The sequence below is a fragment of the Apiotrichum porosum genome (genome assembly GCF_003942205.1).
Source record: "Apiotrichum porosum strain DSM 27194 chromosome Unknown scaffold_10, whole genome shotgun sequence".
In the NCBI taxonomy this organism is placed as follows: domain Eukaryota; kingdom Fungi; phylum Basidiomycota; class Tremellomycetes; order Trichosporonales; family Trichosporonaceae; genus Apiotrichum; species Apiotrichum porosum.
In genome coordinates, this window is record NW_021167117.1 from 901,804 (window position 1) to 917,085 (window position 15,282).

At 60.3% G+C, this 15,282-nt stretch overlaps 5 protein-coding genes and 1 non-coding gene across 6 annotated transcripts; 2 read left to right on the plus strand and 4 right to left on the minus strand.

The window, feature by feature from the left end:
* Positions 1-1,552: 1,552 nt before the first annotated feature.
* EHS24_001465 (uncharacterized protein) lies at positions 1,553-2,664 on the minus strand (the record flags this gene model as incomplete). Its single annotated transcript, XM_028617259.1, has 5 exons — positions 1,553-1,628; positions 1,715-1,866; positions 2,145-2,239; positions 2,329-2,516; positions 2,588-2,664. The coding sequence occupies 5 exons, from the start codon at positions 2,662-2,664 to the stop codon at positions 1,553-1,555; spliced, it is 588 nt and encodes a 195-aa protein (XP_028474566.1).
* A 599-nt stretch (positions 2,665-3,263) lies between these two features.
* EHS24_001466 (uncharacterized protein) lies at positions 3,264-4,691 on the minus strand (the record flags this gene model as incomplete). Its single annotated transcript, XM_028617260.1, has 2 exons — positions 3,264-4,265; positions 4,467-4,691. 2 exons carry the CDS (start codon positions 4,689-4,691, stop codon positions 3,264-3,266), a joined length of 1,227 nt encoding a protein of 408 aa, XP_028474567.1.
* Positions 4,692-5,178: 487 nt separating this feature from the next.
* POX1_1 (fatty-acyl coenzyme A oxidase) lies at positions 5,179-7,801 on the minus strand (the record flags this gene model as incomplete). Its single annotated transcript, XM_028617261.1, has 7 exons — positions 5,179-6,896; positions 7,086-7,185; positions 7,248-7,310; positions 7,368-7,448; positions 7,500-7,595; positions 7,686-7,703; positions 7,772-7,801. 7 exons carry the CDS (start codon positions 7,799-7,801, stop codon positions 5,179-5,181), a joined length of 2,106 nt encoding a protein of 701 aa, XP_028474568.1.
* A 1,104-nt stretch (positions 7,802-8,905) lies between these two features.
* Positions 8,906-8,999, plus strand: EHS24_001468. The gene has a single exon. It is a non-coding gene; the product is annotated as a tRNA-His (tRNA).
* A 1,347-nt stretch (positions 9,000-10,346) lies between these two features.
* EHS24_001469 (uncharacterized protein) lies at positions 10,347-12,620 on the plus strand (the record flags this gene model as incomplete). Its single annotated transcript, XM_028617262.1, has 7 exons — positions 10,347-10,513; positions 10,588-11,137; positions 11,175-11,431; positions 11,476-11,843; positions 11,885-12,122; positions 12,253-12,397; positions 12,459-12,620. The coding sequence occupies 7 exons, from the start codon at positions 10,347-10,349 to the stop codon at positions 12,618-12,620; spliced, it is 1,887 nt and encodes a 628-aa protein (XP_028474569.1).
* A 401-nt stretch (positions 12,621-13,021) lies between these two features.
* EHS24_001470 (uncharacterized protein) lies at positions 13,022-14,900 on the minus strand (the record flags this gene model as incomplete). The annotated part of the gene is made up of 2 exons (XM_028617263.1): positions 13,022-13,761; positions 13,934-14,900. 2 exons carry the CDS (start codon positions 14,898-14,900, stop codon positions 13,022-13,024), a joined length of 1,707 nt encoding a protein of 568 aa, XP_028474570.1.
* Between the last annotated feature and the right edge of the window lie 382 nt (positions 14,901-15,282).

Consider the following 15,282-nt stretch of genomic DNA (forward strand, 5'->3'; position numbering starts at 1 on the left):
GGATATACGTGGATACCAGCGCCAGCCAGCATGCCAGCAGCAGCAGCAGCACCGGCAGAGCCCACACGCACATGCTGCGCAATTGCCGCCCATATGGCCCATGCGCGCCATGCACACGCCATGCGCAAAAGCTGTGGGCCGCGGGCCGCGGCAGAACCCAGCAAACGACCCTTTTCCCCATTATGCAGCTGCACTGCTGCACTGCTGGCGACGTCGCGACCTCGTCCTCTCTCTCCCTGCACATAGCCAGGGTGTGTGCCATCGGACGTCGTACCGCGCTGGAGCGTCGTGTGTCAAGAGGTTCCCCTTCTCGTCCCCCCTTCATTTGAGCACAAGGGCACACCCGCTGGAAGACGGCCGCGAGATGGCAAGATACAGGTCGACATGCTGCAGGCAGTGTTCAACAGAGGCCATACAGAGGGAGCCAAGCTCTCGCCTGGTTATTCTTGGCAGGAAACAAAACGTCCACCTACCCCACCCCCTCGTTGGCAGGCGGTACAACATACCCTGGCACCTCCCCTGTGTTCCGGTTCCAGCGTTCAGCGTACCCAGTTACCGCGTGCACCGTTGGTTCACGACCGAGTCTACTGACGTAGACGAGACCTGTTGCGCTCTACCCCCCGGCGTTGCAGCTGCGCATATGGCCGCACCCCTCCCAGTGTACCAAGTATGCTAGGGGTTTGTCGTTCATGACGACACACGTGAAACGCGTCAAGTGGTTGAAGTGGTTGTGAAAAACACAACGTTGCAACGGATGTACGCATGCCACACGGCGCGCGTGCATTAAAAACATGGGTCTCTCGTCTCTCCCGCTTCTGATCCTCGACGTCCCCGCGTTCACTGTACAACCGTGGGTGGCTTTGCTCACCCTCTTGCTCGAAGGGACGCAGCGGTTTTCGTTCTTCGGCTCTCCTCTCGCTTTGATCTGGGCCCCAGCCCATGGCCCATGGCTGGCCTGGCTGGCGGCATGGCCCCCCACCTACCTCGGTTGTGACGTTGAAGCCCTCGTGGCGTGTGGATGCCAGGAAATGCACCAGCCAAGTCGGGTGCGCTACACAATGCGGGGGATGGGTATAACTGCGCACTGGGGCGGCAGCCTCTCCAGTGGCGCCAGTGGCCACTGGCATCCCTTTCGTAGTTGACCTGACCAGTGTCCAGAGTACAAAAGAAGGACATGCTGTACCATCCCTTGGGTCCCTTGACACACGGACTGAAAGGTAAACAGAGTGCACAGATAAGCACACGCACATGCATTCCAGGCCGACGAGGACAAGAGCCCGAGGGGTGGATATAAGGGAATGATGGAATAAACGCGACTGACTTTTGCGCAACGGCACAAAACCAAAACACTTTCTGGCCGTTACGCATGGCCGCATTTCAATGTCCCTTCTTCTTTGTCTCTTTGCGATCCCCTCGACGCTTTCGATATCACATCACATCACAGACGATCCCGGCTTGTATCTAGATCTACACATAAACTACCACCAATCGCACATTTTCGTTCGTGTCACTCAAACTGCTCATCGCCCTCTCTCTGTCTCACTCTCTCTTGCTACACAGAATACGCGCGGCTGGGCGTGGCGCGATACATGATCGTTCCGTTATACGCCGGTCCGCCAATCAAGAACCTGTGCGACGGGCATCAGCGACTCGACTCCACCTTGTGTGTGTGCACGCCGCAGCTACTGGAACTGTGCAGCAGTGCGATACTTACGCCAACATGGCCGCGGCGGTGCCGCCCCAGACGATCCACAGTGCGTCGCCAAACGACGCCGGCGCGCCCTCGTTGTTGAAGCGCTTGCGCGCGATCGACCACAGCGCAGTGCCGCACAGCGCAGCCACGAGGGAGACGAGGGCTCCGAGGAACTGGCAAGCACGTGTCAGCGGGGCCTGTGGCCTGTGGGTGTGTGCTTTCACTTTCGACACAGCAGAGACGCAGCAGAGATGACGGGAACAGTGCTGCGCGGCGGGTTGGAACCCCCAACTGCGGTCCGGATGTCCAGTTGGCACATTACGGTGTTGCCTGCGCGACAAGCTGGATCCGCGCACTCGTCCCTCCCCTTCCCCCTCCCCTCACCCCTTCGCGCAGCAGCTTCTGCGGGTGACAATGCCCGCGTGAACCACCTCCCCGCTTCGCCACTCACAGACGTTACACGGAACCACAGGTGGTGGTCGCAGAACGGCGACTCGGTGAGGTGTACGACGAGCACGAGGAATGCGAGCAACTCGAGTCCGGCACCTGTGCATTTTGCCTGTCAGCTTGGCTGTATCTGCGTCGCGAGTGGGTGCCCAGCTCTGGCCCCCCACCCATCCATTGTCTTGGCGTACCAATTGGGACCAGCAGTTGGGCATTGTCCAGCCCCGTAATGACCTCGGTGTAGGCCGGGCCTGACACGCCGAGACCGCGGTGACAGGTCGACGAGGTGCAGTACGCAAAGACGCCAAAGGTGAGGTGCTTGGAGGGCACGCTGAGCATGGTGAGGGGCGCGATGAATGTGGACACGGAGCCGATGGCGCTGGGAGTGGTGTGAGTGATGAGTGAGGGGGTTCATTGCCATCAGGCAGCTGGAAGCAAGGGGATACTCACAGGAGCGCGGCAGAGGCGAATGTGAGGAACAGGCCGAGGACGTAGTGGCCCTCCATGCAGTCATTTCGCCTAAACATGGCGGCGGGGGGTGTAAGTGGCCAGTGGGGTGGCGGGCTAGGCCATGGATGAGGGGTATGTGGGTGAAGAGAACATTGGAAGCACTGATGATGGTGATCTATCTGTACATGAGCACCCCGTGCTTGGGCCTCTTCTTCGCCACGCCACCAACCCCTGCAGCGTCGACTGGCCGGCCCAGTGGTGGTCACCACCCCGGAAAAAAGGAAGGAACCGTTCGGTGGATGCGAAGATGGATAACACGGGCCGTCAGATGAGCGCCACTTAACGCCATGGCACGAAACAGGTGGTCTGGCCCATTTCGCTGACCATTTATGCCATCCCAATCGGTAAGGTGATAAACACGTGCATGGGTGGGTGCGTAATAATGATAGCACAGGGAGAGGGACAATGCAATGCTGGTAGACTAGTAGATACAGGGGGCAGGGAAAGGATAATACAATACTTGTTGGCAGGAAAGGGCAGGACCAAAGGCCGAATCGCTGCGCAAAAGGTTCCAGTGTGCAGACGAGGCCAAGCGTGGCTAGTTTGCTGCAAGCTGCGCTGCAGCAACCACAGCATCAGGGAGGCTCCTGAGTCAAGTCATGGGCAGGCGAGATGGCTAGGGTGACGGATTGGTGCTGGCCACCAGCTCGGCCAGTTGCGCGAGGTCGTCGATGTTGGAGGCGTGCATCCCGATCTTCTGCATAACGGATGGAGGGTACACCCTCAGAGTGACACCCTCCTCGCGGAGACGGTTCCGGAACCAAGCGAACGGCAGTTCCAGCTCTGAAATGTCAGCCCACATGGTTGTGCGTATAGACCTACCCTCGATCTCCTCATCGGCGGCATGTCCGTCGTCCAGGCCGCCAGACACATGTCCGGCGTCGCCAGACGTGGACGCCTCGGCGCCGTCGTCGTGATCGTCGGCGCCGTCTCCCGGAGCTGCTCCATCGCCGCCCTCGCCATCGTCCTCGCCCTGTTGCACGTTCGTCGTTGGGCGCCTTGAGATGTTGCGGAGACGCTTCAGCTCCGAGGCCGCTTCGATCTTCTTCTCCATGACAGATGCCATAGCATCGTCAGACCCTCGCAGGATTACGGGGTTCCGTGGGCGTGGGGGAGGTGGAGGGCGGGTAGCGTCCACTGGTGTGTTGGCCGCGGGGTTGTCGACTGCGGCGTGGTACACGGCCGCTTGAACACAGGCGAGGAAGGACGCCATGGTGTCTTTCTGGCACAGCTTGGAGCCAAACCCTTCGTCCCAGAAGGTGGCATCGCTGTCGAGCGCGTCGACCGTATATTCCGTACCTTGCACCGGCGTAGTCTCGGGCCCTTGTAAGAGCAGGGTGCCATCCATGAGGCGGGCGACAGGGAGGACACGGTCGTTGACAAGAGCGGCACCTTGCTGTCGGCGAAACCGTTCCGACGAGCCGCAGACGTGAAGATACCACAGGATCTGATAGGCGCCCTCGCGGCGGAGCACAGCCAGTGTCGCGTCGCGGCTCTCGTCGGGAGCTGTGGCCCACTTGTATTCAATTATGAAGTACAGGTGTGGCGGGTCTCGCAACGTGGACGTGACGAGGACGCCATTGGGCTTGGTCGAGCCAAGTTTTCGCGAGCTGGCCGCCTGTGACTGTTAGTTGTTGGCAACCAGCACGACTCACTGAGGGGTTGCTCGAGCGCAAGTATGCCGTCTGCCGCGAACGATAAAGGTTCACAGCAGGGATGGCGAGGTATTGGGCCGACGAGAGGAAATGTTTGTTCAGTTCAAAGTCTTGTCTACGCCAAACGAGCTTTCATCGGGGTACGTCATGTCACGAAGTCGTACTTGCAGACGTTTGACATTCCCATCGCAAACGAGGGTAGAAAGGGGGGGCAGCAGCTGTGGAACGTCGAGAAAGAACACTACGGAATTTCCGTGGGGCAGAACCAGGTCGGCAGGGAGAGTAAACTCGTCGGGCCACGGCATGGACGCCAAGTTGATGGGGTCGGCTGGTCGAAACCCACGCCTCTCCATGTCGTCTTTGATATCCTTGAGGGTCGCCGACTCCATTGTTGAGGGGGTGATGGTTGGACAGGTGCTGGTTTGACGAGTCGCGTTGATGAGAAGGAGCAACAACAACAACACCTACACAAACAAAGCGCCATTTGCGTCATGAAGGTCCATTTTGCATGTTTGAGCCCCCCACTTTAATATATCAATATTGTAACCGGCATTTGAACTGTCATTTGAAATTGATAATCAATACAAACGTCTGCCATCACCTGGCTTCGACCATCGTTGCGACCCGCATGCCGCGTAGAGTCGCTGCGAGAAGGCAACGGGCCAGCGGGGGGCCCGCGCTCTCTGGCCTCTTGGCCTCTGGACAACACACATTTGGACCTGCTCTCGATGGTAGGCTTTCATAACGTCTAGAAATACTGGCCGCAAATTACACAAACGATCATTACACACTACTCTGGGTTTGGCCGACGTTTTCGGGAGCTCGGGCGCTCTAGCTCTAGTTTGTCTTTGCTTCTGTCATCCACCACACACCTTTTCACTTGTCCGCCTTCTTGCCGGCACCGGATAGGCGGGCAATCTCCTCGTCGAGGCCGCCCATCTCGGCACCGAGGTCCTCGATGCCGTCGTTTTGGCGGGTGAGCAGAGGCTTGATGAGGCGGTCAAAGTACGGGTGCACCTTGGGGGTAGGGTTGGACGCGGTGACCTGGTTAAAGTATGACTCGTAGATGGAGCCGTCAAACTTGCCGAACGGCGAGTTGATGATGTGGTCCGAAAGCGCAAACGAGTCGATGAGGGGGACGGCGTACTGGCGGACGGCGAGGCAGAGCTCGTCGACCGTCTGCTGGACGCGGTCGAGGTGAGCAGGCGTAAAGTAGCTGGTCTGGAGGAACCAGCCGCGGAGCTCCTCGACCTGCCAGAGACCGTACAGCTTGGCGAGGGTGGTGAGCACGTCGGTCTCGGCGCTGTTCTCCAGCTCGGCAATGGACGACTTGAACATTTTGAAAATGTAGCCAATGGTGTGGATCTTGGCGGCGATGAAGCGCGACTGCGAGCAGCGCTCCATGGCGTCCTCCTTGTTGAGGCCGGCCTTGCGGTGGCCACCGTACTCGACAGCAGCCTTCTTGACGGCGTTGGCGGCGACACACGAGAACGCGCGGGCAACGTCGTCCAGCGACAGCGAGTCGTCCGACTTGGCGTCGTAGATGCCCTTCTCGCCCAGGTAGGCAACTCCAGGAGGGAGCTTGGCGCCCTTGACGGCACCGTTGTACGACGACACGAGGGCACGGCCGGCCTGGAGCGACAGGATGGTGTTGTCGCCCTCCCAAGTGCACTGGACAGCAAAGTCGGCGTACATGGCGGGAAGGTTTGAGTAGGCCGAGTAGCCGTGACCACCGAGCGACTGGCGACACTTCTCAATGGTGTCGAGGCACGCCCAGGTGCAGAAGGCCTTGAGACCGGCCGAGGTCGAGTGGGTCTCCTTGAGCTTCTCAATGGTCTCGAGGAGGTTGGGGTCCGAGGGCTTGAGAGTGTCAAGGGCCTCGGTCATCTCCTGGTACATGACGTTGAGCTTCTGGGCAGTGAAGCCGACGGCAACGGCCTGGGCGACGAGAGGGAGCAGGCGACGCTGGTGGATGGGGTAGTCGATGAGCTGGGTCTCGAGCTTGTTGCCACGCTGGGCAAACTGGCGACGGACAGACGCGTAGCGGACAGCAATGGTGAGAGCCTTCTTGGCAGTAACCGATGAGTCGGAAACCATCGACGTACGGCCACCGAGAAGAGCACCGTAAGCGAGCTGGGCAAGAGGGGGCTCAGAGACCAGGCCCTGGCGTGTGACCTGGGTGTACTTCATAAGAAGCGAGGCGCGGGGAACGCGAACATAGGTGAACTGGATGTAACCATTGTCGATACCGTCACGGCCCATCTTCTTGCCAATGTCGCCAATAGTGATACCAGGGAGGGTGGTGAAGGTGCTGGGGTCACGGAGGGGCACGACAAAGGTCTTGACGCCGTACTTCTTGCCGCCAATGATCATCTGCGCAAAGACTGCAGCGTGGGTCACAGTCTGGGCGGCACCGCCAATCCACCACTTGGTGGCACCGAGGTGAGGGGTGTGGATGATAAACTCGTCCGTCTCCTCGTCAAAGGTGGCGGTAGTCTCGAGGCCAGCGACGTTGGATCCGTGAGCCAGCTCGGTCATGGCGAAGCAGCCGATGATGCCGTTGAGGCCAAGAGCGCCGTGCTCGATGTAGTAGGCTACGCGGTGGTGTCAGCGACTGAGCGGGGGCGGTTTGTCTTTGCCGGCGGCACACGCGTCCACATGGCGCCTGGCCGCAGCGGCCCAGGGGACAAGCCGCCATGGGCGTGGGCACAACAATTTGTCTGCAAGCCCATGTGTACGCCTCGTTATGCGCGCGGCAACGCAAAGTTGCACTCGCTACTCACCCATCTGTCCGTTGGTCGCCTGGCCGCGCAGGGCGCCGATGAAGAGACCGTAGTGGACACCGAAGCGGGTCCAGAAGGCGGGGTCCGCGACACCAACAAGCTTTCCGATCAGTTCGGCTGCTACGTGGAGGATGATGGCCCGCTTCCGTTGGCTCTACTCACCTGCATGCGGAGCTGGAAGACGTCAAGCGACTCGGTGGTCACAAAGTGAACCATGGAAGCAAACTGGTCGTCAGCAGGGAGTTGTAGAGTAGGTTTAGCACATGCAACTCAAAAACCCACCTTCTCCATGGTGCGCTCGCGGACCTCGTCCTTGGAGAGGTCGTGGATGTCGCTGTTCTTGAAGGCGGGGTGACGAGCAAGCTGGGAGCGAGGTCAGCAAACGTCTTGACCGTCAACCTCAATGCGACTCACCTCAGCCATGAACTTCTCCTTGAGGACGAGGGCACGCTCAGAGCCCTCCTGGAGGATGGCGAGCTTGCGCACATTGAACGGCGGGTTCGCACGTTCCTGCTAATCAGCACGGGTTCGACGGGTGGACGGCAGGACTGCAGACGGCACGTATACGACCGAAGGCAAGCTGCCGGCTCGTGTACATACCATGGTGAGCGTGTCCATCTGTGTATTGTCAGCATTGTTGTTGCAACCTGTTATCGTCGACGTGACCATGTCGCGAGATAGCTCACAGTGGTGGGCTTGGGCCTGGGGAACGCCATTGTTGCGGGCAGTCAGGTGGGGTAGGGACAAAGTAGTGCTGTGTAGAAGGTCGCTTTGTGATGTATGTTGTTGCGATGCCGTTTAAGAAGTGAGAGAAAGAGTGCGATGGCAGCAACGAGCGATGGAAAAGTCCAAGTTCAAGTATGCGTGTTGTCCGGCACACTTGCACACCTGTAGCCGGGGAGTTAGTCCATCCACCGGCAGGGCTTTGGTAGGGACCCATGTCATCGGCGGCCACCCAACAACCGAAACCTGCCGCCACGCACTTTGAACCTGACGTTGGCACACGCTTAACGGCCTTCATTTGGCCCGGCAAACAAGGCAAGCGTTCGCGCTTCAGCTCCTTGTCCCGACGCCGCGAGACCGAGAACCCCTTTTGGCGGCGCTCGTTGCGCTCGGGGCAGACTCTACTGTGCAGGCGGTGCGTAGGTTGACCTTGCTGCACGTGGCGACCGCCGGCACCACTGCCTTAATGAACCGGTTGCGTGGACGACTATTGGGCCGACAATGGGTCAAACGACCAAACGACGTCACCATGCCAATGGCATTTCGAACGGGCCAAGTAAACGCAGTTGTGCCAGGCTGACGCTTCGGTTTGCAGCAGTCCAACCGTTGGTCGGCTAGTTGATTCGCGGGTAGCCTGTATTAGCAAGATGCCGGGCCAAGGGTTGCCGCGACCAGGGATGACACGGACATGTCTGGTTTTCCGATGAGCAGACTTCCAATCAACCCATTGTCTGTCGCGCGCACCAGTGGCGCCACGATTCCACAAGGCCAGTAGAACGAGCTTGGCAGTCTCACCCAGTGTGCGTGGATGTTGTGGACCGGACGGTCACAGGCAACTCTTGTGTGCCATGCCACAATAAGCACGGTGGCCACCAGCAGTTCACTCCATAACCGAGCGAAACACGACCAACGAGGGTCGTTGTGGGCAAGTCGACGTTCTCGAACGACCATTGTCAGATGGCCACTCCACAGGTGACCCCCCGCATGCCACAGTGCCCAGTTTACCACCGCACATACCATCAATGTCAGCGAGGCTCGTGGGCGTCGGTCAGTTGCCTTATAAACCCACGTGAGGAAAAAAAAAACACGAACATTCAGCTCGTATAGTGTAGGTGGTTATCATTGGTCGTTGTGGTTTGGCAACAATCTCCCTCATCTGACCCGACCGCTGTTCGACTCAGCGTGCGAGCACACACCCCCTTTTTGGCTTCTATGCATGCCGTGGTGCCAGCGGGGCTGTGTGGACTGTGAGCAGGAGGTGGGGGTCTCATTCGGAGGGTCTGTGAGAGGAAGGCAAGTCGGTGGCAATGTGGGAGTAACTCATGAAAGATGTTACCGTCTGCTTCACAATGGCCACATTACCATATGCTGGAGATCCCATTCTCGCGGTTGAATTCAGGGTGCATATGCACGTTGCTGAGGTGTGTGGGTGTTTGCATTGTGTTGCCTACTGTTCATCGTCTTTGTCACTGGCCCACTGGTCAAAGACCCGGGGAGTGGCGATTCTGATGTCAGTCTGGACTTGCATCGACTTCCATACTATCTCGACTTGGACAAAGCACACATGCAACTAACGGGGGTATGGAGGCATAAACCTACGCCTATCCAGAATGTAAGTCGCGATGGAGGGTGACAAGGTGAAGTGGGACATAGCAGAGTGAATCGATGTCCGACTGTCATCGCTGGTGCCACTTGCAGCTGCAAACGACGCGCCAGGCCCACATTCGGAGCGGCTACAGGTGTAGGATAGGTGGCGACCAGGTGCAGTCATGGAGGTGACGAGGGTGTTGTCCTGGCAGAGCGTGACTGCTACGGTGTCCGACGGCTTCCTCGCAGCACGAATGTTGACAGGCGAGCTGGTTTGTTGACCCATTGTATTACGGGTTAGAATGCAGGAGAGGAGTGCGAGGGAGAGAGGTGGTGGAGACTGAGAAGCACATTCGACTGATCTGTGCGCCTTGCACCCACCATGTCGAGGAGGCCGTGGGGATCTGCATGGCAACACGCCCAACACACGCAGCGCCCCATGCTGCCTGGTGCCACAACCGCCTACGACCGTACGACCGGTACCACAACAACGTCGACCCACAGATGGCCACTGCAACGTCATTCACACATCTGCCGCAGCTACCTCCTCCCCACTGTACCACTCTGCACTTGTACTCGACCTCGATCTTTCATTGCCACGGCCCACCAGCCGCCGACCTACTGGCCCACTGCTTGGCCCACGGCTGGCCATTTCGCTGGCCGCGAGAGCACTCGGCATTTTGGACCGCCTGAGGCCTGTTCCGCTTGACGAGGTGAACAGCTTGTACGTCCACTGCCAATGAGGATGTCCCCCCGCAGCTAGCTTCCCGATACCACAGTAGTCCACATGCCCTGGAGTAGATGCTCAGTGGAAACTACGGACAGACCACCCAAGAAGGCGGTCGTGTTGCACCTCCACTTTGGTGGTCCAGCACTGTGGGGCCCTCTTACGTACACGGCTTGCTTCTCGGCGTCTCAAGATCCCCCACTCTCCAGTTCACACCATCCGCCATGTCCGACCCGCGCGTCTCACTGCCTTCCCGTACGGCCGTGCTGGTCATTGGGGGTGGCCCATCTGGAATTGTCGCGCTCAAGTATGCCCTCGAGACGCTCCAGTACGAACCCGGCGAGGAGCCTGTGCTGGTAGAGTCCGAGCCAGAGCTTGGAGGCACGTTCCGGTGAGTGTCGCGCTCGGAAGCGTCGCGTCGTCGTGGAGGAGGAGGGAGGGACAACTGACGGTGCTGTAACCCAGCTGGCGGTCGTACGAGAACGCCGAACTCGTGTCGTCCAAGCAGCTCACATGCTTCTCCGACTTCCGATACCCCTTGACGGCGCCGGACCACCCGTCTCTGCCCAACTTTGTGCAGTACCTCGAATCGTACGTCGACGAGTTCAAGTTGCGCGACCGCATCCACCTGTGTGCCCAGGTTGTGAAGCTGGACAAGTCTACCGACGCGAGCGACGAGTATTCACACAAGGCCACTGTGCGCAACACCAACCCCGCGGCGCTCAATGACGTTGCGCCGGTTCACATTGCGGCCAAGCGCGTCGTCATTACCACGGGACTGCACGTCACGCCCAACATCCCTGCCATTCCAGGCTTGAACGCTGCGCCACTGTCCGACCCGCCGATCGCGTGGATCCACTCGTCGAGCTACCAGGAGCGCTCACAGCTCAAGGACAAACGGGTCCTCGTCCTCGGTGCGGGCGAGACGGGCATGGATGTCGGCTACGAGTCTGTGCTCGCGCCTGCGGCCAAGGTCTGGCTCGGTGTGCGCAACGGGTTTCTGTCGTTCCCAAAGGTAAGTTGCAGGTTGAACTCATGTAGCTGACACGCAGGTGCTCAACAACTTTCGTATCCTGGGCTCGACGTTTGACGGTGCGCTGCCCATCGACGGCCTGATTACCAACCTCTTTGAAGACGCCTACGTCCACCCATGGGTCGCAGCGAGCCACCTGCGCTGGTTCGTATCCGACTTTGTCATCCGCCGCGTCATGTGGCTCCTCACGGGCACCACCGCAGGGTGTAACCAGTGGGCTGGCGAGCTGCCACCGGAGCGACAAGGCCGTGCTTATGTCTTTTTGAACAAGAGCGGGTGAGTTGTGGTAGAGCAGATACTGTTCAGCTGACACTTTTCAGAAAGGCAATGCAGTTCATCAACAGGCCCTACCAGGCCATGTCGGCGTTCCACAAGTTCTTCTTCCACTACATTGATCCGCCGCTGCCGGACGGCGTGCACGACCCGACGATCCACGCCGTGCCGTTCCCGCAACGCTTTGAGAATGGCACTGCCATCTTCAACCCTCCACCAGCGCACCGCGCCAAGGAGACGGCATGGAAGACCGAGTGTAACCCCGACCTCGTCGTGCTCTGCACGGGATACCGCCAGGACTGGGAATGGCTTGGGGCCGGATACCCGCAGGGCCCGGACGCGTGCGATGTGCGGGGCGTGTGCGCGTCGAGCGACCCCAGTGTCGCGTTCATTGGGTTCCTCCGGCCAGGCGTTGGTGAGCTATCCAAGGCGCTAAAGCTAGCTGACGACGGCCAGGTGCCATCCCGCCCATGTCTGAGATGCAGGCGCAGTTCTTCTTCCTCCTCACCACAGGCAAGATCCCGGTCCCCGCGACCGACGAACACTACCACCTCCTGCACGCCAAAGAGGGCCGGATTCAGTACGGCGTCGACTTTTCGTCGTACATGTCCCAGCTGGCGCGGGACATGGGCTCGGCGCCGAGTCTCTGGTCCCTCGTGACGCAGCACGGCTGGTTTGTGACCTTTGTGTACTGGTACGTGAGCCGAGGTGTCGGCAGATCAGCGGCCGCTGTACTGTGTGCGGCTGTCACGGTCCTCTTCAGCCGCGCGCAAGAGCTGCCGCGCCATTATGTTTCGACGATCAAGTGACTAACACGCCCTCAGCTTTGGCGCGGCATTCCCGACCTTCTACCGTCTTGTGGGCCCTTATCGCTCGTCTGCAGCACCCGGTATCGTGCGCACCGAGCTGTACGACACGATCAGGCGCCGCGGGGTCGTGGGCAACCTGTTCATGGGTGTTATCCCCATGGTGAGTCGGCCGTGGCGCGCATGATGTCAAGCCCCGAACCAGCAACTGACCGACAACGCAGCTCTTCTACGCCGTCATCAACCTCGTGGCGCTCGTCATTGATGTCCTGTGGACCCTCGCGGCGCCCATCCTGGGTGCCCCGCCGCACTCGGTGTTCGCGACCAGCCCGGCCATGCCCAAGGCCGCGAACGGCAAGGCTCAGCCAAAGGCCAAGGGAGACTAGACTAGACTGATATAGCCTACTGACCCTTCCTGCTCCCTCGACCTTGTGTAGGCACTCTTGTGTGTGTAGGTGTTCGTTCTCTTGTAAGAAATGACTGTGTAAAGTTGCATATAAGTGCTACAATTCATCCGACCCAACGTCCGTCGGTGTGGCTGTGGCCACTCGATGGCCAGCCTTCCTGCTCGGTTCTTGTGTCCCCTGGATGAACGCGACATCGTCTCTTGTTGTCGTTGCCGTCGTCGTGTCTCTCCTCCGCTTCAAACGAGCTCACGTCGTCTCCCCTTCTCTCTCCCTTATCTCTAAACCTTAGGGACCCGATCGTCTTTGCCTCTCCACCTCTCTCCGTCGTTCTCGCTCTCTCTCTCTCTCGCTCCCTCTCTCTCTCTCTCCAGCCTACAACATCATATCATGCCAAGTCGCTTTGCCATCTCGTCGGCGTCGTACTGCATGTCCGCCTGTGTCGCGGTCTGCATCTTGGCCGGGTGGTGTGCCGCTGCCGACCCGGGGTTCTGGTCGAGGACGCCGCCGCCGCTCCAGGGCGGGTACATGGGTTCGAGTGCGTCGTCGCGGCCGTCGTCGTTGTCATTGTCGTCTTCTTCTTCCGACTCGACGTCTGCGTCGTCGTCAAACGCGCGCGCCGCGGCGCGCGTCTCGGCCTTGGCCCAACGGCGCCACCAGCGGCCCACGGCGCGCTTTGTCCGGTCGTCGAGGCCGAGATACTCAATGTTGGCCACCATGCCGCGCCAGCTGACGGCGCCCGACGACAGCGCATTCTCCAGCGCGCTCACGTCGCCCCAGTACATCCAGTGCACGAGGACGCCAAAGCTCTCGGGGTCCGGCAGGGGCACGTACAGTGGCCTGGGGCCGTGCAGCGATCCAAAGGGCAGCACGCGGCAGCCCTTGAGTTCTGGCGAGTCGGGCGGCAGGCCGCCAAACAGGACCATCCGCATGAGCGCCGACTGCGGCGCGAGGTAGTCTCGGTGCAGCGCATAGCTCATGGCCGGGACGCGCGGTGCACCTGGTGCACCTTGTGCAGGTGCCATGTCGCGGCGTGCGGGGTCGGGAGTGGGTTGTGGGGTGCGCTTTGGCGTCGATGGCCCACTTTCTCCTGGTCGTGGCGTCTTTTCACGCATTGGGACGACTGCGCGTGTCAGCCTGGGTGGTGGGTTGTCTCACGGGAACGGATGTGGGTCTTGGCCCTCGTCCGCCATCGGAACCGTGCCCGACGGGGAACAGCACACTCTTTTTCAATGCAACATGCACAACAGGCCGGCTCATGCAGCGAGGTCATCCGTCACGATCATGTTACTCACTGAGACGGACGTCGGCGGAACGGGGGTTGGACCAGAATGTGGGGGCGAGCTCGTGCAGGCGCTGGAGAACAAAAGCACGGGGGATTTGTGCCAGGGCAGGCGCCGAGTTGGGCGTGGCCGATGCGGACACACCGCGTTCGGTATCTGTGGATCCTGTATCGCTGGTCACCGACGCCGAGCGCGGTGGACGGCGACGCTGTGCTGCATGCACCATGGCGGGGCTCGCACCTCGGACGGGGACAAGACGTTGTGGGTTGGTGGGCGTGCCGTAAACACCCAGGCCTGACGCGGTGCCGGTCATGGCCCCGGGAGTGGCCGGTGCGGTGCGGTGGCCGCCGTGGGCCAAGGATGCATTGGCTGCGCCGAGGCGGCGCGAGTGTGTTGTGCTGGGGACGCGACGCACGGGTCCTGTGGACGATGCAGCGTTGTCTGTGCCGGATGCAGCGGATTCTGCGCCGCTGGTAATGGATGCGACAGAGGGGCGGCGTTGTTGGGCGGGGGATTCTTCTTCGTGTTCTTCGGGAATGGCGGTGGATGATGATGATGACGATGCATGTGGTGGTGGTGGTGCTGCTGCTGTGTCGTGCTGGGGGAGGAGCGCTGATGGTGGTTGTGCGCTGCCGCCGCCCTGCTGGGAGCGGTGCATGTGGTTTGAGTGGTGTGTTGGGAGCAAGGGAGCAAGAGAGATTGCGAGAGCGTTTGAGCGTTGGGCGAGTGCGGCGTGCGTGTGGGCCAGCGTGGGGTTAGGGTTGGCGGAGGAACGCCGGCGACGGGGCGCGGAAGGAAATGAAGCAGGCGGGCGTTGGCGGCTGGCCAGCGACATAGTCCCCACCGGTGACGACGACGACGACGGCGACGACGACGACGGGGCAGCAGCAGCAACGGCAGCGGCGGCGGCGGTCTCGTACGGAGGTGCAGCGGGGGTACTGGCAGAAACACTGTCGGGCGACGGAGGGACCGCAAACATTGCGTGCGTGCAGACCGGCACGCTCTCTTTGTAAATAACGTTCGCTTGGTGTTGGTGATCTCGTCGTCGTCGATCGATCGTCCGGAAACACACAGGTCACGCAGGCCAACTAGTTCTCAAGGTCGCCTGAACGAGCAAAGCCTGAGACTCAACGTCTCGGTGTGCGCGCGGCGCGCAGGTTGCCGGGAGAGGTAGGCGGGAGTGGGGGATGTGGTGGTGGGAGAGAACCAGGGGCGGCTAATGGGAAAATGACTATGAAAGGAGACAAACGAACAGGATGCGCGCTCTGTTGGCGATGGGCGAGAGAGGCGACGGGGGGCAGTGAGGGGTGGGTGGGGGAGAGAGTGTAAGGGCGTCGGCGCTCGGACAAGGTGGCCTCGCT